Source organism: Crocodylus siamensis, chromosome 8 (assembly GCF_052110815.1).
Source record: "Crocodylus siamensis isolate JL-2025a chromosome 8, ASM5211081v1, whole genome shotgun sequence".
Classification (NCBI taxonomy): Eukaryota; Metazoa; Chordata; order Crocodylia; family Crocodylidae; genus Crocodylus; species Crocodylus siamensis.
In genome coordinates, this window is record NC_143402.1 from 50427894 (window position 1) to 50449623 (window position 21730).

At 45.1% G+C, this 21730-nt stretch overlaps 1 protein-coding gene across 1 annotated transcript in view; it reads left to right on the forward strand.

The window, feature by feature from the left end:
- LOC149858444 (myosin-1B) overlaps window positions 1-19181 on the forward strand; it is a 30666-nt gene extending 11485 nt beyond the window's left edge. The window contains exons 15-39 of the mRNA XM_090061586.1: window positions 918-1224; window positions 1638-1708; window positions 3515-3602; window positions 3693-3810; window positions 5844-5967; window positions 6557-6693; window positions 6796-7051; window positions 8263-8505; window positions 8621-8797; window positions 8883-9028; window positions 9118-9208; window positions 9297-9686; window positions 10708-10834; window positions 13199-13317; window positions 13627-13823; window positions 14157-14340; window positions 14784-14949; window positions 15117-15241; window positions 15828-16136; window positions 16248-16451; window positions 17510-17635; window positions 17729-17899; window positions 17987-18091; window positions 18394-18489; window positions 18897-19181. Coding sequence (XP_089917712.1) covers window positions 918-1224; window positions 1638-1708; window positions 3515-3602; window positions 3693-3810; window positions 5844-5967; window positions 6557-6693; window positions 6796-7051; window positions 8263-8505; window positions 8621-8797; window positions 8883-9028; window positions 9118-9208; window positions 9297-9686; window positions 10708-10834; window positions 13199-13317; window positions 13627-13823; window positions 14157-14340; window positions 14784-14949; window positions 15117-15241; window positions 15828-16136; window positions 16248-16451; window positions 17510-17635; window positions 17729-17899; window positions 17987-18091; window positions 18394-18489; window positions 18897-19049 — 4230 coding nt within the window. The 3' untranslated portion in view covers window positions 19050-19181. The remainder of the gene's footprint in view (window positions 1-917; window positions 1225-1637; window positions 1709-3514; window positions 3603-3692; window positions 3811-5843; window positions 5968-6556; window positions 6694-6795; window positions 7052-8262; window positions 8506-8620; window positions 8798-8882; window positions 9029-9117; window positions 9209-9296; window positions 9687-10707; window positions 10835-13198; window positions 13318-13626; window positions 13824-14156; window positions 14341-14783; window positions 14950-15116; window positions 15242-15827; window positions 16137-16247; window positions 16452-17509; window positions 17636-17728; window positions 17900-17986; window positions 18092-18393; window positions 18490-18896) is intronic.
- Window positions 19182-21730: the final 2549 nt, after the last annotated feature.

Below are 21730 nucleotides of genomic sequence, written 5' to 3' on the forward strand. Positions count from 1 at the left end.
TTAGTGTCCTGGTGTCTTACCAGTGTTTAGAAAACTCAGAGATCTGTCTATAGCACCTTACTCTTCTGTTCACAAACAAAACAATCCCCAGAATTAGGACAGAAAGGAATTTCCCTCTCCATCAGATTGGCAGGGAGTATTTTTCCCCCTTTCTCTGCAGTGTGAGGCACCAAAATTTGGGGGAGGGGTGGGGAGCACCAAAATTATATTCAGAACAAAATAATAGGAGCATCATTTTAAATAACAACCCTGGCTGGCTATGGCTGCACCTTGGCCTAGGACCTTTGGTTCAGTAAGGGGAGAAAGACATCTGAAAAGATCCCAGAGAAAAGATCACTAGAATTGTGACTCCTACCTTTTCAACTCTCAAGCGGACTTATGACAAGAGCATACCACTGGCAGTGTTATCCTAATTTTCCTCTATATTGGAAGTGGTGGGGGCACCGAGGTACACAGTTCACCTAGGGCACCAATTACCCTTGGAGCGACCCTGGCAAGGCATGTTCCTCTTCTTAAGATCTGCTGAGCATATATTAATCAAATTGCTTCTCTGTCATTTCAGAGGCAGGGCAGTGGTGCTGTTTTTGTTTCCCTGGCTTTTTATTAGTGGCACATGTTAGGGTTAGTTTCTTGTTTTGGGCTCACAGCTTGCTTTGCAGCTGTGGTGGGTGATGAGTTAAAGTGGATAATTTTTAGGATTCTTTTAGACAAAGGTTGCCTATAAATGCATAATATTGGACTCCATAGCTGAAGAGGCCCCTTCCAGACTTCACCGTTCCTTTGATATATAAATTGCTTTTTAACGAGACAAAGATATGGTTATTACATTTTTCCATTAAGGACACGTGTTAATAATCCGTCTGTCATTTCTGTTCTTTCTTTATTGTGTTCTCTTTGTGTTTTGTTGTTCTTTTCAGCCCATGGGTATTTTCTCCATCCTGGAAGAAGAGTGCATGTTCCCCAAGGCAACTGACACTTCCTTCAAGAACAAGCTCTACGATCAGCATCTGGGCAAATCCAACAACTTCCAGAAACCAAAACCTGCCAAAGGAAAGGCTGAGGCCCACTTCTCCCTGGTGCACTACGCAGGCACAGTGGACTACAACATCACTGGCTGGCTTGACAAGAACAAGGACCCCCTGAATGAAACTGTCATTGGGCTGTACCAGAAAGCATCACTGAAAACACTGGCTCTGCTCTTTGCTACATATGGTGGACCAGAAGGTAGTAATTTCTGTACAACCAGTATTTTGATTGATTCTTAGTAGATGCTTCCTGTAAAATTAAGAAAAAAAGTTAAGTTTTAAAATGCACTATGTATGTCTTCATAGATGCACGGATCTTAAGTCCAGGGACTTTGTTGCTATTAACACAGGCCGTTTGGCTGATTCCGGCAACTCCTGCAGTGGGCAAAATTACTCTTTATACTATATAAGGAATCAAAACTCAGCTGTTTAAGTTGTAGTTGGATTAGAGCATATCCCTAGAAATGTGTCTTGATATCCCATTTGAATACTCCTGATTGCTACTTTCAGGCATTTGACCTTGTTCTTCTTCTCATATTTGTTTCCTTTTAAAAAACAAATAAGTCAGAGTTCTGCAAATTTTAATAGCATCTTTATTTTGGTCTTGTTTAGAGGGTGGTGGTGGCAAGAAGGGTGGCAAGAAGAAGGGTTCTTCTTTCCAGACGGTCTCTGCTCTTTTCAGGGTATAGTACAGTAGTTCATTATGAATCATTTTTTTCTTGAGATGAAAGTGAGGAAAGTGACTTTAACTCTGAAAAATGTGTTTTTTAGAATGAAGCCAGTGATGTAAAAAGCTTGTGTCTATAACATAACAAAGGCTATAGTAAAATTCACATTGGCCACTTCTACACAAGACACTATGCGGTAGGGGTGTGCGAAACGGGCTGTATTTGATTGGATTCGGCCTGAATTGGGGACACTATTTTGATTTCTTGATTCGGATCATTGGACGTCAAATTCAGACATAGACACAGCTTTAAATGTTTTTTCTACATACCTCGAGGTATCAGGTGTGGATCGTGAATGCTGCGATGGTGGGATAGATGGAGCGTCCCACAGGAGTACTTCCAGTCCACTTTTGGGTTTGCTGCTGAGCACGTGGGGGCCCCCATGCCACCTCAGCTTGGCAATTGGCCATGGAGGGACCCCAGTTGCCCCCCACTCCTCTGCAGACCTGGAAGTGGACTGGAAGTGCTTCTGGTCAACTTCTGTGTCTGCTGCCAAGCGTGTGGTGGCCCCCGCTGTGCTTCTCCATCTGCCCCACCATTGTAGCATTGATGAGCCACCTTGCACCCGGTATGTAGAAAAAACATTTAAAGCTGTGTCTATGTCCAAATCATTGAAACTCTCCGAATCTCTCTGAATCCATGTGGAGGGATCCGATTCGATTAGAAGAGGTTAAAGGGTCACCTGATTCAATTCGGATTCGGAGATTCAGCCACCGAATCAGACCAAATCTGTGCCAAACCAAATCAGTGACTGAAGCTTCACACAGGCTTATTGTGCAGCAGCCTGAGACTACTGTGCAGTAGCACTGCATAGCAAAAACTGATGTGACATTACTAGACAGTAGTCTTGAGCTACTGTGGATTCATCATCACAAAAAAGCCATTCATTGGCACTACTGCTTAGTCAGTTACTGCTCAGTAACAACTGCACAATCAGTGTCTTGTGTGGATGTGGCCATTGAGCCATTGAGCATACTGGCTAATTAGACAAGCCCCTACAGACAAAAGCTCTCTTCTTTCTGAGACTGATGTCAGAAATGCTACAAACAAAACCCCAGTGTATATATTGAAGCTAAAAATGCCCCTCCCTTCCAGGACCTTTTCAGAAATGATTGTTTTCAGGCCCCTGCTGCTTCCTTCTCCCATCTGTTCAAAGGTCATAGGTCTCCTTTGCCTTTCATCCATTTGTGCCACTACACACGAAGCACAAAGAAGTGTAAAACTAGGTGTACAATGCTCAAAATCAGAATCTTTCACAGATTTACATCACTGCTAGTATCTGATACCTACAGTGCATACCTTTTGCGCAGATGCAAATGACTATTGACAATGCTGGGTGGTAGAGAAAGAAGCCCAAACCCTCTAGCCAACAAGGCGAAGCCCTCCGCTCAAACCCATGTTGTACCTACTCATTCAGTTTCTTAAAAAAATTATCAGGATACATTTCTGTCATTGTACATACATCATTTTGAAGATATCTTCTATATCAGCAGCTACATTTGATTTTCTATCATCCATGGCAGCCATTCTGTACTGGCTCAATACAGCTATTTTTATTAATAAATTGAAATTATATAACTTAAAGTTCATAATCCCCAAAAGAGGGAACCTAATATTGGCTCCTGCTGAAATGATCTGACAGCAATTTTGTCTGTATTTCAAACACTGCTGAACTGTTTGCTACCATGATTATACTGTATCTAGCAGTACATTTGCAGAGATAACATTGGTTAACATGAACTTTTTCTTACGGTCTCACAGGAGAATTTAAACAAGCTGATGTCCAATCTGAGAAGCACTCATCCTCATTTTGTACGATGCATCATTCCCAATGAAACAAAAACACCTGGTAAGAAGCTCCAGTACAAGGAGATGTTAGTGTGATATAGCTCCTCTGTGCTATACAGTAAGATACTGATTCCTGCTGTGTTTTGTTAAGGTGCCATGGAACATGAGCTGGTGCTGCACCAGCTGCGGTGTAACGGCGTGCTGGAAGGGATCAGAATTTGCAGGAAAGGCTTCCCCAGCAGAATCATTTATGGAGACTTTAAGCAGAGGTCAGACTCCTTAGTAACTGGCCCGTACAGTGCCCTGGGCAGTCCCTATTCCCCATACCCTACCATTTCCCTGTAGTCACTACCCCTCCATATCTGGTATATATATAGTAGTGATGGAAGAGCAAGTGCAGCAGTGCATGGGTAGGTTTCAGGACCTGAGGGATATGTCACTTCCTTTTTGGGCCATCAACACATGTATTGAGTGGCTATGAAATCATCTCTGTTGGTAGCAGAAAAGAAGGCAACTTCCCAGAGCTTGTGCTCTTTTCAACAACCCATTCTTATGCTACTGATTAATTTTAATTATAGCAATCACTGCATCACCCTGCACATTTTCAGTTTATAAAAGAAACTGAAAGAAATTCAGAACTGAACTGCTGGAGTCCAGAGCATACTTTGATGGCTTTTAGTGGGGAGCACAGAATGATGGCTTTTTGGGGTATCCATGGCAGTGGTTGGGACATAGTCAGTAGGGCTGTGCAAAGCTTCGGTCCCTAATTTGATTCAGCGGAGATTCAGCCCAATTTGGTGGCCAAATCTCTGACTCCATATTGAATCAGGAGACCCTTTAATCTCTCTGAATCAAATTGGAAACCTCCGAATCGATTCAGAGAGATTCAGAAGGATTTGGTGATTCGGATACAGACACAACTTTAAAGGTTTTTTCTATATTCTTCAAGGTACCAGGCAACTTGTGGATGCTGTGATGGTGGGGCCAATGGAGCATCCCACAGGAGTGCAGGAGTGTCCCCAGCGCATTTGGTAGCAGACCTGGTAGTGGACCAGAAGCACTTCTGGTCCACTTCCAGGTCTGCTGGGGAGCACATGAGAGGCTCGTCTGCACTGCTCCGGCTCAGTGACTGGTGCCTCCTTGGTGTGGGGGGACACCCGGTGTCCCCCCATGACTGATCACCAAGTACCATCTGTCCCAGCATTGTATGTATCAAAAACATTTAAAGCTGTGTCTATGGCCAGATCACTGATTCTCCGAATCAGCATTGACCCTTCAGATTTGGATTTGGCCAAATCGAATCGGGGACAGTGATCCAAATCAACAAATCAAATCACTGTCCCCAATTTGGGCTGAATTCAAATTGAATACAGCCTGTTTTGCACACTCCTGATAGTCAGTGGTTCCAAGGATTTTACAGCTTACTGGACAATGGATCTAGATAGAGGAAACATACTGGAAATGGCAACTACTTATCCTCAAGAACTATGCTTAGACTGAATTAGTACACTATGCCCTGCCTCTACTTTGAGTAAATGACGTTGCCCTCCCAATTACTACCTGACCTCATTCTTGCATGCACTGGGCACATGTACATGAGACATTTACTGTGCAGTAGACTAACTGCACAATAAACATCCAGTGTCTACATGTGCACCCCTATTAAGCTGGAGTAAACTAATTTACTCCACAGCAAGATAATACTTATAAATATGAGTACTATCCTGCTGCAGAAATTTTACTCTACAGCAGTGCATGTGTAGATGCTTCCCCATCTGGCTGAGGCACAAGGGTGCCTCAGTGTGGTGGCTAGCACCCAGCTAGCCCCTGCACTGAAGCACCTTCATGTCTCAGCCTGCCCCCTCCACAGCACATTAGGTCAGGGGAAGCAGCCCTGGGCAGGCTGACCCCATGGGCCCCGTGTCAGTTGGGGCTTTTCTGACTTGGCTCAATTTACTGAAGTCCTGGGCACACATGCAAATGGTGCACCTAAAGAAGTAAACTCCAGTGCGATAAGTGCACTGTGAACTCCACAGTTCTTTAGTTGGGGATAACCGTTAATGCTGGTGAAGGGTGTCAGATTGACATATTAGGAGACCTCTCCTTTCTGCATCGCCCTTACCTAAAATCATGCTTCTTTTAGACCTGGAGTGTCCTCCTTCCTGTTCTGGAGCTAGGAAGGAAGATCCATCTTTGGGTTCTTTTCTTACGTGTGAAATACTAACAATAACAGCATGAGCTGATGCCATCTTTGATTATAGCTTCAACAGCATTACTTGTTCATATTCTGTTTCCACGCCAGATACCGGGTTTTAAATGCAAGTGCTATCCCGGAGGGACAGTTCATCGATAGCAAGAAAGCTTCTGAGAAGCTCCTTGGGTCCATTGATGTTGACCACACTCAGTATAAATTTGGACACACCAAGGTACAAGGACAGGTTTTTTTCTAATATGGGCTGTTCATGTTTCATACAGACTGGATGCATCTACACCTGCAATTAATTCAAAGCAATAAACTCAAGAGTAATTTAAGCCAGAATAAACTACTCTTGGGTTGGGTGCAGAATCTACAAATGCACCTGGGACAGCAGCAATTTGAACTGAGGCAGAACAGTTTACATCACGGCTGTGTTATTTTACAGGGGGTCAGCCCTGGGCTCCAGGGGGTGACATTAGGCAAGGGAGGGGCTGATTGAGGCACAAGGGTGCTGAAAGAGCAGGCTAGGTGGAAGGCAGGAGTCTGGACCCCTTGCTGGGAGGGCTGATAGGTGAAATTTATACCCACGGTCAGCATCTACATGTGCATTTAGTCACAGTTAATTACCTTACTGTAAGATAGTACTTTCCCTGAGACTACTATCTTACCACAGTACTAATGAGTTTACTGTGGTTTAACAGCATAACATATGTAGATGGTGATGCTTTATTCTGCAGCTAATGAGCCTTCTTCACAGTTAAGCACACATGTAGATGTGTCCAGCGAGAGTGACATTCTGTAATATTGCATTTCTCTAGGTGTTCTTCAAAGCTGGACTGCTGGGTCTTCTAGAGGAGATGAGAGATGACAAACTGGCACAGCTTATTACTCGCACACAAGCTATGTGTCGAGGATTCCTGATGAGAGTAGAGTTCCAGAGAATGATGGAAAGGCGGTAGGTATTTGTCGCCTTGAAATAAGATTAACTGTGCTTGGCCTGCTTTGTCTATATACAGGATACACATATTATTTAATACATATTTTAATGATATTTCAGGGAGTCTATCTTCTGTATTCAATACAATGTTCGTGCATTCATGAACGTCAAGCACTGGCCCTGGATGAAGCTGTACTTCAAGATCAAGCCCTTGCTGAAAAGTGCTGAGTCTGAGAAAGAGATGGCCAACATGAAGGAAGAGTTTGAGAAAACAAAGGAAGAGCTTGCTAAATCTGAGGCAAAAAGGAAGGAACTAGAGGAGAAAATGGTGTCCTTGATGCAAGAGAAAAATGACCTACAGCTCCAAGTGCAGTCTGTGAGTATTGGCAGGGTATTGACTCCTTCCAAAGAGTAAATGTAAACTAAAAGAGCAAAATGTACATTCCAGGTAAGAAATCGACAAACTGGAGATAAAAATCTGTCCTCCTTAGAAATAGTATAGTTAACCTATATTTACTGTGTAAAATAGTGTAAGAAAGGAAGGAAGGAACTAGAGGGAAAAAATGGTGTCCTTTATGTAAGAGAAAAATGACTTGCAGCTCCAAGTGCAGGTGGTGAGTATTGCTAGTGTAGTTGATTTTTGTATTGTACAAGGACATCTAACCATGAAAGATGCAAATACATTTTGCCAAGAAGAGACAGATTAATTTGTACTAAAAACATTGCAGTCAGATTATAAATAAAGACCTATCAAATTCAAGATGGCTATTTGTCCATTTCATGGTCAAAACCCTGGGCCTGGCAGCCATTTCATGGGCAAAGCAGGGCAGGCCCACCCCATGCCTCTGACTGGCCAAAGGACCCCGGTAGAGGTAGTGCCACCCTCACTGCTGATTGCCTGCAAGTCCGGCCTGTCATAAAGACCCACTTCTCACCATTGATTGGCTGTGAGGGCTGCCTGTCATATGGCCCCACCCCTCACCACCAACTCATTGAAAGGGGTAGGGCCACATGACAAGCAGCCCTTGCAGCCAATCAGAAGCAAGGGGTAGGCGGCACCACCCATCTTGCTGGCTGCTCTTCAAATGGGAAGTTCCCCATACCTGCTTCCCTGCTCTGGTGGGCTGCCACAATGTCCTGGATTGCTGGCTCCCAGTGGGGAGCCAGCATTGTATTTTCAGTAAGTTTCCCCCACCCCTGTGGATTTCACAGATTTTAGCAGCATTGCCCACTTCTGCAATGCCATATGTCATGAAATCTAAAAAACTGCAATTTTGTTAGATCCCTAATTATAAAGGATTGCAAATGGCATATGTTCCAATTCAGACAAGCTCTCTTGAACGCTTTATGCTCCTTCTGTCTTATTAATGACGCAAACTTAAATGATCATTGAAATGATTATCTAAGTGATGATCCTTTTTGAATGGATAAATGGTGGGGTAGCCAAAATAATTTCCCATTTATGTTTTATTTAAATAGAGGAACTACTTCCTCCTCAACTAAAATATAAGTACTGGGTTATCTTGAGAGATAAAGCTGAAAATCATGAAAGTGCTAACAAAAAGCAAACTAATATTCCTCCAACAGGAAGCTGATGGCCTGGCTGATGCTGAGGAGAGATGTGACCAGCTGATCAAAGCCAAAATCCAGCTTGAAGCTAAAATTAAAGAGGTGACTGAAAGAGCAGAGGACGAAGAAGAAATTAATGCTGAGCTGACAGCCAAGAAGAGGAAACTGGAGGATGAATGTTCAGAGCTGAAGAAAGACATTGATGACCTTGAGTTAACCTTGGCCAAGGTGGAAAAGGAAAAACACGCCACAGAAAACAAGGTATAAGCCACAGTCTGAAACCAACATTCCACTCTTGGCTGCCATTTTGCACACACAGATGTGTGTTTTGTTGTTGCTTTGGCCTCTTATAACAACATGCGTTGCCTTCTGAAAGGTGAAAAACCTCACTGAGGAGATGGCAGTCCTGGATGAGAGCATTGCCAAGCTGACAAAAGAAAAGAAAGCCCTCCAAGAGGCCCATCAGCAGACTCTGGATGACCTGCAGGCAGAAGAGGACAAAGTGAACACATTGACCAAAGCTAAAACAAAACTGGAGCAGCAAGTGGATGACGTAAGCACAGCAAACCATGGGGCAAAGAAGCAGGCAAGAAGTTGGGTGCTGGGTGGCAGGGCCCTGACAGCCTTTTTCTCTTTAGCTTGAAGGGTCCCTGGAGCAGGAGAAGAAACTTCGCATGGACCTGGAAAGAGCAAAGAGGAAACTTGAAGGAGACTTGAAGCTGGCCCAGGAATCCACAATGGATTTAGAAAACGATAAGCAGCAGCTTGATGAAAAGCTGAAAAAGTAAGTCTGGTACCTGGGAAGTATCCTTCTGTTTGGGCAGGGACACATGCGTTTTGTTTGGGGCCTAACACGTTGTGCTTTGTGAAAAGGAAAGACTTTGAAATCAGTCAGCTCCAGAGCAAAATTGAGGATGAGCAAGCCCTGGGCATCCAGCTGCAGAAGAAGATCAAGGAGCTACAGGCAAGTCATAGTTAGCTTTGCTTCGGGCTGTGAGGAGGAGTTCAGGTAAGAGGAGGCGTTGTTTTCAGTGTCTCCTATGGCTCTCCAGGCCCGGATAGAGGAACTGGAGGAGGAAATCGAATCAGAACGAGCCTCTCGGGCAAAAGCAGAGAAGCAGCGGGCTGATCTCTCCAGGGAACTTGAGGAGATCAGCGAGCGCCTGGAAGAAGCTGGTGGGGCAACAGCAGCTCAGATTGAGATGAACAAGAAGCGTGAGGCAGAATTCCAGAAGATGCGCCGAGACCTTGAAGAGGCTACTCTGCAGCACGAAGCGACGGCCTCTGCCCTCCGGAAGAAGCATGCTGACAGCACAGCTGAGCTCGGGGAGCAAATCGACAACCTGCAACGGGTCAAGCAGAAGCTGGAGAAGGAGAAGAGTGAGCTGAAGATGGAGATTGATGACCTGGCTAGCAACATGGAGACTGTTTCCAAAGCCAAGGTATGGGACCATCTCTTGATAACATTGGCTTGAACTTACGTGCCATTTCAGCTTCTAAAAATTATTTTGATTAACATTTAATCATGTTTAATTATACAAAGCAGGATATATGCTGGCTGAAAGTATTAAATATTTTTAGCAGACTGATTTAGTTTAACCTGACAAAACAGACAAAATTTAATGACCTGTATTGACATCTAAACCCTGAAGACATATGGTGAAGGACCTTATGGTTTTGAATACATTTATTACCAAATGAACAGTCATTACTCTTCCAGGGTAGTGAAGATCACCCCTATACTGGATGGTGACTTAAATGTTAGTTTTTGTATTAACATTAAACCGCATTAATATTCATTTGGTAACATATTGGCACAAGTGCACAAAACAAGTAGCTATTGCAGAATATCAGTAGCCTATGCTCCTGCAACCTTCAACCTACCTGGTCCTGCATACCTCTTATTTTTTTGACTTTGCATACTAATAAGCTTGCCAAAGGTGGTGAAGAGAGTTCCCTCTATAATGAGTAAAAGAAATTATATCCCCAGGCTTTGTCACAGAAATTAGTAGAGACATTCTTGCATAACATTCCTCTGTCCTCTTTTTAGAAAAATTCCAAAGCAGAGAAAAAACCCTTGAGAAACAGTTAAGGATTGTCAAAGCACAAATCACATGGAAATAGGACACTTTTAACAGGAAGTGTCAAGTCAGTGTAAATACAGGTGTCCTCACCAGGGAAACCTACAAGAATGACATCATCTCAGTAGCATAACTAATAGGATTAAGGGACGACTGGGGAAGCAGCCCTAGGGGAGTGAGCATGCAAACATATATACCACTTCAGCATCAGCTCGCCACAACCATACTACATCTCTGAGTTATCCTTTGACCTTTGTCATGCTATGCTATTCTGATTCATGTAAGATAACGTGTCCTCATTAAATAATATGACGTGACAGAATTTCCTCCAATCTCAACAAACTCTAAGCCGGGCCTTCCTTTTTGTCCATTTTACGTGTAGGCAAATCTGGAGAAGATGTGCCGCACTCTGGAGGACCAACTTAGTGAGGTTAAGACAAAGGAGGAGGAGCACCAGAGAACAATCAATGACCTCAGTGCCCAAAGAGCTCGTTTACAGACAGAATCAGGTAAGTCACGTACAGGTTTTCAACTAGAAATGTAAATACGTGCAAGTGGTGTTGGTTCCACCCTGGAAGGCGATTCCACTCTTTGAAAAACAGCTCATTCGCGTGGCTGCTGACACCTCAGGCTAACAATTGGATTCAATTAGCTCAACTTCCTGTGCAAGAACTAGCTGAGTGACTTATTTCCAAAGTAATAGGGAAATCCAGGTTTTCCTTTTGTCATGGAAAAACTCAAATTTTCTCCTTTATAGGAGGAAAAACGTGTGTTTCCCTTTGCAGGCTGGCAATGTTCCAGCCTGTGAGATGCTGCTTGGGGGAAACTGGAGGCAGGCGGCACCACATGCCATGAACAACTGGTGCCTTGTGCAGCTGGTGGGGCACCATGGTAGTGAGCAGCAAGCGGGGACTGCCCACGGACACCAGTGGTAGTGTTGGTGGTGCGGTGGGGTGGGGGTGGAGGAGGGGCCAGCAGCAAGCGGACACTGCCCACAGATGCTGGTGGTGGTGTTGGCAGCAATGGGGGGTGGGTGGTGAGCAGTGACCGGCCACAGAAGCCAGGGGCAGCTTTGGTGGTGGCCAGTCTCAGGGGGATACATACCCTCCCCCCTCCCCCCATGTACCCTTTACACATCGCCTGTGCCATGTGCATGTGCACGTAAACATACACACGTGGCTGGCATACAGACATGTAGGGTGGTGGGAGAAGCCCTGGAAACTGGATACAGGTAAATCTATGGAGGGGCAGAGGGGTTAGAGGGCCTGGGCTTGGGGACTGTCCAGAGGCATATGTGTGTGTGTGTGTGTGTGTGTGTGTAGGTGGCAAAGGTGTGTGGAGGGGATGTGTGGGTGGAGGAGGTGAGGGGATGGGGGAGGGGGCGGGTACCTGCTAGTGGTGGGGGAAAGTGCGTGGATGCCAGGGCTGAGGTGCCCCTGTCTGAGGCTGCATTTGGTGCTGCCAGTGAGCCCAGGTCTGTGCTGTTGCCAGCAGGGCAAGTGCCCTCCCAGAGGCACTTGTCCCTCCAGCAGAGCAAGGGGATGGGGAGGTCCTTTCAGGGGGGTGTGGAGCTGTGTGGCTCCACCAGAGGCACCAGCCATGGTGCTCGCAGGGGCAGGGTGGTCAGGAGACACTGCTGGTGAGGAGTGTGGACTGCCATGGCAAGGTCACCTGATGCCAGGCGGGAGCCCCTGCACAGGTCAGAGGGTGCCACAGGCACCCTTTCCTCCTCCCTCCAGGCCATGCTGGGGCCGGACTCCCTCTGCTGCTGCCTGCATGAACCAGAGACACAGCCCCTGTGCTCTGCTTTATGGTGCTGCTGTGAAGCACGCCCCTGGTCCTCCCTCCTTCAATGCAGTCCCAGCCCCAGGCCCAGCCCCAGCTGGTGGTATGGACCAGAATATAGTGCCCCAAAGACTTCCCGTGCTTCCACGTGAGGTGTGCTGCATGCACCTCATGCTGGAGGCTGTCCCCACCATGTCCCCACAAATATGTGAGTCCGCGCAGGGCTGGTCAGGGTGGGGTAGCTGGGGGCCCCCTCTGGCAGGGGGCTGTGCGTCATCAGTGAAGGGCAACAACAGGGCTGGGGAGGCTGGGGGGCTGTAGATCAGGATTGAGGGCCACTGGCAGGACCAGGGGGCTGCAGGTCAGGAGTGACGGGCACCAGCAGGTAAGGGGTGGGGGTTGTGAGTTGGGAATGAGTGGCACCAGGATGGCGGGAGTGGGTGGGGGACTGTGGGTTGGGAGTGAGGGACACCAGCAGGGCTAGGGGGTTGTGGGTTGGGAATGAGGGCACTGGTGGGGACGGGAGGGCTGTAGGTTTGGAGTGAGGGGCAACGGCATGGGCAGAGGCAGGGCACTGACATATGAGGGCTGCTCAGTGCCACAGAGCAGTGAGGGGAACAGCGATAGTTGGACTCACATCCTGGTGAGTGAAGGGGGCAGGAGACAATTAAAAAACCCAGAAAATCAAATACCAAAATACACACAGACACACACACATATATATTTAGACATATATATTTATTTTGTTATGATTGAGGGACTGGTAAGCTTCCAAACTGCTTTAAAATTGTAAATATAGCAATAAAACATTGTGCTCATCTGAAACCTATATGTCTGTGTGTGTGTGCGTGCATGTATTTTAGTGTGCATAAAGAGAGAGAGAGAGAGAGAGAGAGAGAGAGGGGTGTATCATTCTATACATTGAAAAACAGGGTTTGGGGCTTTTTTAGTAAGAGAAAGAGAATTTGTGCTTTTTTTATCAGAGAATTGGATTTTTAAACAGAGAAAGCCAGGATCCCTGGTAATAAACAGATCTTCCATGTTCAGTTAATTTCTATTAAGTTTATTCTATCTGCAAATGTTCCCAGGTGAATTTTCTCGCCAGGTGGAGGAAAAAGATGCTTTGATTTCGCAGCTGTCAAGGGGCAAGCAAGCATTTACCCAACAGATTGAGGAACTGAAGAGGCAACTAGAGGAAGAGATAAAGGTGAGGACTTTCCCGAAAGCCCTTAGCTTTGGTGCCAGTCTCTGGCAGTATGGAAGAACCCTTAACCTCCTATAAAGTCATAGCACTATATTGACTAGAGAAGGAAACAACCTGTTTGGTAAACCGCTTGGGTCTGCCAACGGAATATCCCTCTCTACAGTTTAATGGTGAATACTTTACTTACTTGCAGCATTAAATCTGTCATCCAGTGAGTCTGATGCTCCTTCTTCTGGGGTAGCGTTGCACAGCTTGACATATCGCCCTTTCAGGATGTTCCCCATGATATTTAGGACTATGTCATTTTTCCAGGCCAAGAATGCACTGGCCCATGGCTTGCAGTCTGCTCGCCATGACTGTGACTTGCTGCGGGAACAGTATGAAGAGGAGCAGGAAGCCAAGGGTGAACTGCAACGATCCTTGTCCAAAGCCAACAGTGAAGTCGCCCAGTGGAGAACCAAATATGAAACTGATGCTATACAGCGAACAGAGGAGCTGGAAGATGCCAAGTACGGGGTTCAAGATGCATTTTGGGAGGGGCCCTGAATGGACAAAGACTATCCTTTTGGTGACATGGTTAGAAAATGGCAAACATGTACCTTAAGGTTCAAAAAGCTGATCAGGTCATGCCCTGCACCCACACTGAGGACAAATGGATTACTAGAGTCCATGGATTGTATATGATTTGAGACTACAAAGACTTGGGGAAGCCCTGTGGTGTATATGTACTAGGGTCTCAGACCCCAAGTCACTGGAGTTTGCTCTGGTGAATCCCAGAGCAGCTTCACACAATTCACTTCCCATGTGGGTTCCCTAACACAGCTGTGTTTACTGTCTTCCAGGAAGAAGCTTGCTCAGCGTCTGCAGGATGCTGAGGAGCACGTAGAAGCTGTGAACTCCAAGTGTGCTTCCCTTGAAAAGACAAAGCAGAGGCTCCAGAATGAAGTGGAGGACCTCATGATTGATGTGGAAAGATCAAATGCTGCCTGTGCAGCGCTAGATAAGAAACAAAAGAATTTTGATAAGGTACTTCAGGCTCCAGTCTCTGGGTGATGGATGTCACATCCTCTAGAGCAGTGGTTCTCAACCTTTTTTGTGTACAAGAACCCATTTATAAACAGAAATGGCCAACCCTGACCCAGTGCCCCTAACTCCTGACCCACTGCCTGCTGCTACCAGGCCCAAGCCTCTCAGTATGTGAGGCAGAAGGTGGGGTGTGGAGCATGGGGGGGCCCCCAAACAGCCCCTTGCAGCCTGGAACGCTGACAGCCTACAAAGGAAAAGCCGTTTCCCACGTTTTTATCCTTTAAAGAAGAATCCATTTTTAATGCTGGTTGATCTGTTTTTAATGTTTGTTTGGGACTCTTTTGTATATTCTTGTGACCCACTTTTGGGTTGTGACCCACGACTTGAAAAATGCTGCTCTAGAGAGCTCCACTTTTACTGAACAGGGTCTTCTTGCTCTACAGATTCTGGCAGAATGGAAGCAGAAATATGAGGAAACACAGGCTGAACTGGAAGCCTCTTTGAAGGAATCTCGCTCGCTCAGCACTGAGCTTTTTAAGATGAAGAATGCTTATGAGGAGTCTTTGGACCATCTCGAAACCCTGAAGCGTGAAAACAAGAACTTGCAACGTAAGTCCTCTCATCTCTTCATTTAACAAGGGCCTTATGGGAAGCTTGTGTACCCACTAGGTCCAGTCTATCTGTTTGTGTAACACTGCTAACCACCAATTCCCTTGGAAAGTGCCTTCCTCCACTTGCTCTTTGTCTGACTGAATGCTTTGTCTGTAACCTAATAGAGGAGATTTCTGACCTGACGGAGCAAATTGCAGAGGGAGGGAAGGCCATCCATGAGCTGGAGAAAGTGAAGAAGCAGATTGAGCAAGAGAAATCTGAAATCCAGGCTGCTCTGGAGGAAGCAGAGGTATGCACCATATTTCACTGCCTTAGAAAGCATCCAGAATCTTTGGAGCTGTATCCTCTTACAAAGCTTGTTGGGAATAATTCAAAAGGATTTGGAAAGAACTGTTTTTCTCACAGTGAACTGAGGAAATCTGTGACGCAGCACTTGTTTGTCTTTTGTGTTCTGGGGGCTACAGAATTTGTCTCCATGCAATAACGAGCAAAATATTTATGCTTTAGTGTTTAACAGCATTTGACAGACAAATAATCTTTATATTCTTTTATTAATGAACTTCAGTCAATTAGGGGTGTATATAACCTGACATGTGAGTAAATGTTAGAACACTTGGGTTGATCTAATTTAAAGAAAAGGGCCTGGATTTGATATCAGTTCTCACATACTAAAAGAGCTATTACAAATTGTGTGAGATGTTATTGTTTTCCATGTCAAAATGTATAAAGGAGGTTGAGCAAACCTTTATCTTGGCTGGCTTAGAAAAAAAACAACCTGTGTTGATCACAGAGTTCAACTAGATGACTTACACAAGTCACTGTCCTATTATTTTAAAGATTCTGTGATTTCTAACGGTTCACTTGTTCTTTTTAAGGCTTCATTAGAGCATGAAGAGGGGAAAATCCTTCGAATTCAACTTGAGCTAAACCAAGTCAAGTCTGACATTGACCGGAGGATTGCTGAAAAAGATGAGGAAATTGATCAGCTCAAGAGAAACCACCTGAGAATTGTGGAGTCCATGCAGAGCACCCTGGATGCTGAGATTCGGAGCAGAAATGAAGCTCTAAGGCTAAAGAAGAAGATGGAGGGGGATCTGAATGAAATGGAGATCCAGCTGAGCCATGCCAATCGCCAGGCTGCAGAGGCACAAAAGAATTTAAGAAACACACAATCAGTACTCAAGGTACATTAAAAGAAATACACACACTTTGAAAAGCCTCAACTTTCCTTTCTTTTTTTTTTGTGAGTGCACCAACAGCTCTGCAGCTTTAAGTTACGTTTTTTTCCCCTACAGGATACTCAGATACATTTGGATGATGCTCTTAGAAGCCAAGAAGACCTGAAAGAGCAGCTAGCAATGGTTGAACGCAGATCTAACTTGATGCAGGCTGAAATTGAAGAGCTGCGGTCAGCTCTGGAACAGACAGAGCGGTCCAGGAAAGTGGCTGAACAAGAACTTCTGGATGCAAGTGAACGTGTGCAGCTCCTGCACACCCAGGTCAGTTTACATTATTTTATATTTACCTCTAGAAGCCACAAAGTAAGTAAAGGTCCCATTCTCCCAGGCAGCATGCAGACAGAGAATTTAAGACAGTACAAGAAGACAACACAGCCACAGGGTGGGAAATGAGATACAAGGACTAGATGAGTTTTTCAAGGTTACACAAAAAGTGCCTTCCAGAACAAGAAATTAAATGCAGCTCGCCTGAATCCTATTCTAGGGACAAAACAAGAAGACTACCCCAACCTTCCTTCCTGTGCCAATGATAAAAATATTTTATACCCAATTGAGGAAGAGAGCACTTAGTAACAACTGTATCATTAAAGTCTGGTTTTGTCAGTGAAGTGCCGTTTTGAAAAGAGGAAACACCTATACATTGTTTGCCTAACTATTCAAAACTACCAGAGAAACTACAGCATGCTTCTTTTTCTGCAAGAAGAGTAAATAAGGTAACTCAAGGTGCCTATACATGTGCTCCAACACATTCTAATTATAATGCTCTAGCATCACTGCAGTGTCACGTGTATAAGCCCCTGCAGGTTTAAAAATGGCCACTGGAGTACTTTAACTAAAGCTCAAATGAGCTTTAGTTAAACTGTCCTGTGGGTATTTTTAAATGTGCAGAGGAATAATACATATGATTGTTCTGTGTCTTAAAGAGAGTGGCTCTCCAAGAACCACTCTAATTAAAATGAACCCTCCCCCCACATCAAAGCACATATATAGGCACCTTAAAGGTTATGCTGAATTTTCCAATGCTAATGTACATAAGCATAGGTCAACCAAGATACTTTGGTGGAGACCCAGCTATAACAAAGGTTTTTGTGGTTTGTCAGAGACTGGGGAAAATGTTTCTAGAAATTATTTCAAAGAGTTTGTACAGCAAATCACTGACTAGGTGTCAGTGCTCCACAGTGACAGTTCATTCAGAGGAGAATGCTTCATCCTAAAATGCTACTGAAAATCTCTAAATTAAAGATTAATATTCACGTCATCAGCTAGATTTGGTATCCTTGTCTGACAGTAAAAGACACCATTTTATTGTCGTCAAACAGAACACCAGCTTGATCAACACCAAGAAGAAGCTGGAAACAGACATTTCACAAATACAGAGTGAAGTGGAGGAGACAATCCAGGAAGCACGCAATGCAGAAGAGAAGGCCAAAAAGGCAATCACAGATGTGAGTTAGAGATATCTATCCTTAAAGATCAGGGCTGTGTTTCTACCTGCAATGTATGGTTCTTTGGACTGGTTTTGTTTCCTTGCTCACTAGGCAGCCATGATGGCTGAGGAGCTGAAGAAGGAGCAGGACACAAGTGCCCACCTGGAGAGGATGAAGAAGAACCTCGAGCAGACAGTGAAGGACCTGCAGCACCGTCTGGATGAGGCTGAGCAGCTGGCTCTGAAGGGTGGCAAGAAGCAACTCCAGAAACTGGAGGCCAGAGTGTGTACTCCGAAATTTTGTGCATATATAAACATTTCCAGTGTTCTGTCATAGCTGAAGTGCTAATGAGGCATTTTCTAATTGCAGGTACGTGAGCTGGAAGCAGAGGTTGAGAATGAACAGAAACGTGGTGCTGATGCTATTAAGGGTGTGCGCAAATATGAGAGGAGAGTAAAGGAACTGACCTACCAGGTAAGGAAGGAGTCTTTGCTGACACATTTTTCTCCCATCAGATCAGACTGTTTGCAAGTGGACCTGGAATAGTGGGATTTTGTTGTCGTTCTCAGACAGTAAAGCAATCAGCAGTAATTCCATGGGAAAACAAGAGTGTACCAGGAAGGTGTTTGAAAGACACTGTTAGAAATGTTGAGTTGATTACATCCAGGTTTTATACTATATTTTGTTACGGACGTTCCTTTCACTGTTCAGTGGGAAAGAAGCAAGCAGGTAATAGACAATTGAACTAACTCTGTCCCAAAACATATTCTTTCTAGTCTGAGGAGGACCGGAAGAATGTGCTCAGGCTCCAGGATCTAGTTGACAAACTTCAGATGAAAGTGAAGTCTTACAAGCGACAATCTGAGGAGGCTGTAAGTGTCACTTTGTGTTTGGACAAACTCACCTTCTCCTAGAGCAGAAGTTCTGAGGAAGGGTGTTTTGCACCTTCAACCTTGTCTGAATCTCTCCCAGCCATACAGCTGGGCCAGTACCAGATGTCACCCACAACGATCCTTGTCTCACGAGGTTAACAGCACACTTCCCAGCTGAAGCAAAGGGAACCCTAAATGTGTACAGCTGTTTTCTGTTACCTTTAAGTTAACTTTCCAGATTAGAAACTGGTGAGAACAAGAAGCTGTGCTTAGAATTCACATAACAAATGATACTTGGGAGTCAGACAATCAGGATTTTCCCTTTCCCCTCAGCAGTCACAGCCCCACAAGCCCAAGTTGGCCCTGCTACAACTTTGGTTTTCACAACTCTCTCTGTCCATCCACAGGAGGAGCTATCCAACATCAACCTCTCCAAGTTCCGCAAGATCCAGCATGAGCTGGAAGAGGCTGAGGAACGGGCTGACATTGCAGAGTCCCAGGTCAACAAACTTCGGGTGAAGACCCGGGAGGTTCATAAGAAGATTGAAGGGGAGGAGTAAGGATGCAGCACAGCTGCAAAGTGACTGACTGTAGAGATGTGCAAAATGTGAAACTCTCTGTCACGTCTTTCTGTAATTATTGCTTATTCTGTCCTCAGTGTCTAGAAAATAAAGGATGTAGAGACCTTTGCATATGAAGTTTGAGCAGTGGGTTTTTGATATTTTTTGATTAGCTGCGCGGTCTTATGTGTACTTAAAATGTAGAATAGCAGAATCAGACATACACTGAAATGTTTTAAATGCTTATCCCTAAATTTTCAATGATTTATACAGAATTCAGCTTCTGAAGTCTCATTACCGATTGGATAGATCAATTTTAGCTTTTGTACAGAAAATAAGTCCTAACTTTCTGAGATAAACAGAAGATAAATTCACCTAGACTACAAATGGAATTTGTCAGGTATATTAGTTAAAACTTGAGAGGTTAATTATGGGGCCTAAGACTTTTTTCCAGCTTAGAAAGTATTTACCAAAAATATGATTCAAATTCAGTGAAAATTATCTAAAATTTTGGAGCCGTTTTCACCAATTAATTTAGTTAAAAGTTTTTCAGGCTAGATTCACAAAATGAGGAGGAGGGAAACAGGTTGGGTTTCTCTCCTTTTTATTAATCCATTACCAAGAAGTTAGAACTCTCACACAGGCTATGGGATCCCCAAATTCTATTCTGTTCATTGCCTGTGGCGATTTGACTGATATACTCTATTCTGTTACAGAATGGCCTAACTGTTAGGCTAGAAGTTTCATAGATTTCATAGATTTCATAGACATTAGGGCTGGAAGGGACCTCAGAAGATCATTGAGTCCAGCCCCCCTGCCCAAAGGGCAGGAAGTCAGCTGGGGTCATAGGATCCTGAAAAGATAAGCATCCAATCTTCTCTTGAAGGTGTTCAATGTAGGTGCTTGAACCACCTCCGATGGCAGGCTATTCCAGACCTTGGGGGCTTGGACAGTAAAGAAATTTTTCCTATGTCCAGCCTGAAACAGCCTTGCAGTAGTTTATAACCGTTCGACCTCGTCATCCCTTGGGGCGCTCTGGTGAACAAATGTTCCCCCAGAAACTGGTGGTCATCCCTGATAAACTTATAGGTGGCCATCAGATCGCCCCTGAGCCTGCGCTTTTCCAGGCTAAAGACCCCCACGGCTCTCAGCCTGTCATCGTAACATCTGTTTTCCTGACCTCTGATTGTGCACATGGCTCTTCTCTGGACTCTCTCAAGCTTCTCCACATCCTTTTTGAATTGTGGAGCCCAAAACTGGACACAGTACTCCAGCTGCGGCCTCACCAAGGCCGAGTACAAGGGGAGAATGGCGTTCCAGGATTTTCTTGAGAAGCATCTATGGATGCAAGCCAACATTTTGGTCACTTTAGTAGCCACAGTATTGCATTGCAGGCTCATGTTCATCTTGTGGTCAATGATGACCCCCAAGTCTCTTTCTTCCATAGTGCTAGCTAACATAGCACTGCTAAGCCTATAAGGATGCTGCAGGTTTTTCCTCCCAAGGTGGAGAACCTTGCATTTTTCGGTGTTAAACACCATCAGGTTCTCGTCCACCCATTTGCTGAGCCTGTCCAGGTCAGCCTGGATCACCCACCTGTCTTCTGGTATGGATGCTTTGCCCCAGAGTTTGGTGTCATCAGTGAACTTGGCCAGTCTGCTTCTGACTCCTATGTCCACATCATTAATGAAGATGTTGAAAAATATGGGTCCAAGGACAGAGCCTTGGGGGACCCCACTGGTCACAGGGCACCATGATGATTGACTTCCATCAGTTACTACCCTCTGGGTCTGACCACGGAGCCAGTTTCCCACCCAGCAGATCGTGGTGGAGCCAAGGCCACAACTGGCCAGTTTTCCCAAGAGGTGATCATGGGATACCAGATTGAAGGCTTTTTTGAAGTTGATATATGACATAGATCTCTTCTCCCTTGTCCAGGTGATAGGTCACCTGGTCATAGAAGGAAATGAGATTGGTCAAGCAAGACCTACCCACAACAAACCTGTGCTGGCTATCCCTCAGGATGTTGGCGTTAGCCAGTCCATTAAGGATGGCCTCTTTAATAAACTTTGCTAAGATATTACCCGAGATAGAAGTCAGGCTGATGGGCCTATAGTTAGCCAGATCCATTTTCCTCCCTTTCTTGAGGATAGGCACCACATTTGGCCTTCTTCCAGTCTTCGGGCACTACACTAGAGCGCCAGGAGTTTTCAGAGATCTCTGCCAGAGGCTGGACTATGATGCTCGCCAGCTCCTTGAGTACCCTGGGGCGTAAATTGTCAGGGCCCGCTGACTTGAAGGTATACAGCCTCTCAAGGTGTTCCTTCATGAGGTTAGCATTGATGGAGAGCAAGGGACCCAGACCTCCCTCCCTCACCCAGACCTCCCTGTCCTGTAGCAGGCATGGGTGTCCCATGGGACTGATGAAAGACCAACACAAAGTACTCATTTAATAGGTTCACTTTTTCATGGGCGTCAGTTTTCAGTTGTCCCATCTGGTTCAGCACGGGTCCAAAGTTACCTTTGCTTTTCCCCCGGCTCCCCACATATCTGAAAAAGGACTTTTTATTGTCCTTGATGCTCAAAGCTAGTTGGAGTTCAGTTGCAGCCTTGGCTTTCCTGGTTTGCTCCCTGCAGGACTGGACCAGTGCAGAATAATCCTTCTTGGAGGTGAATCCCAT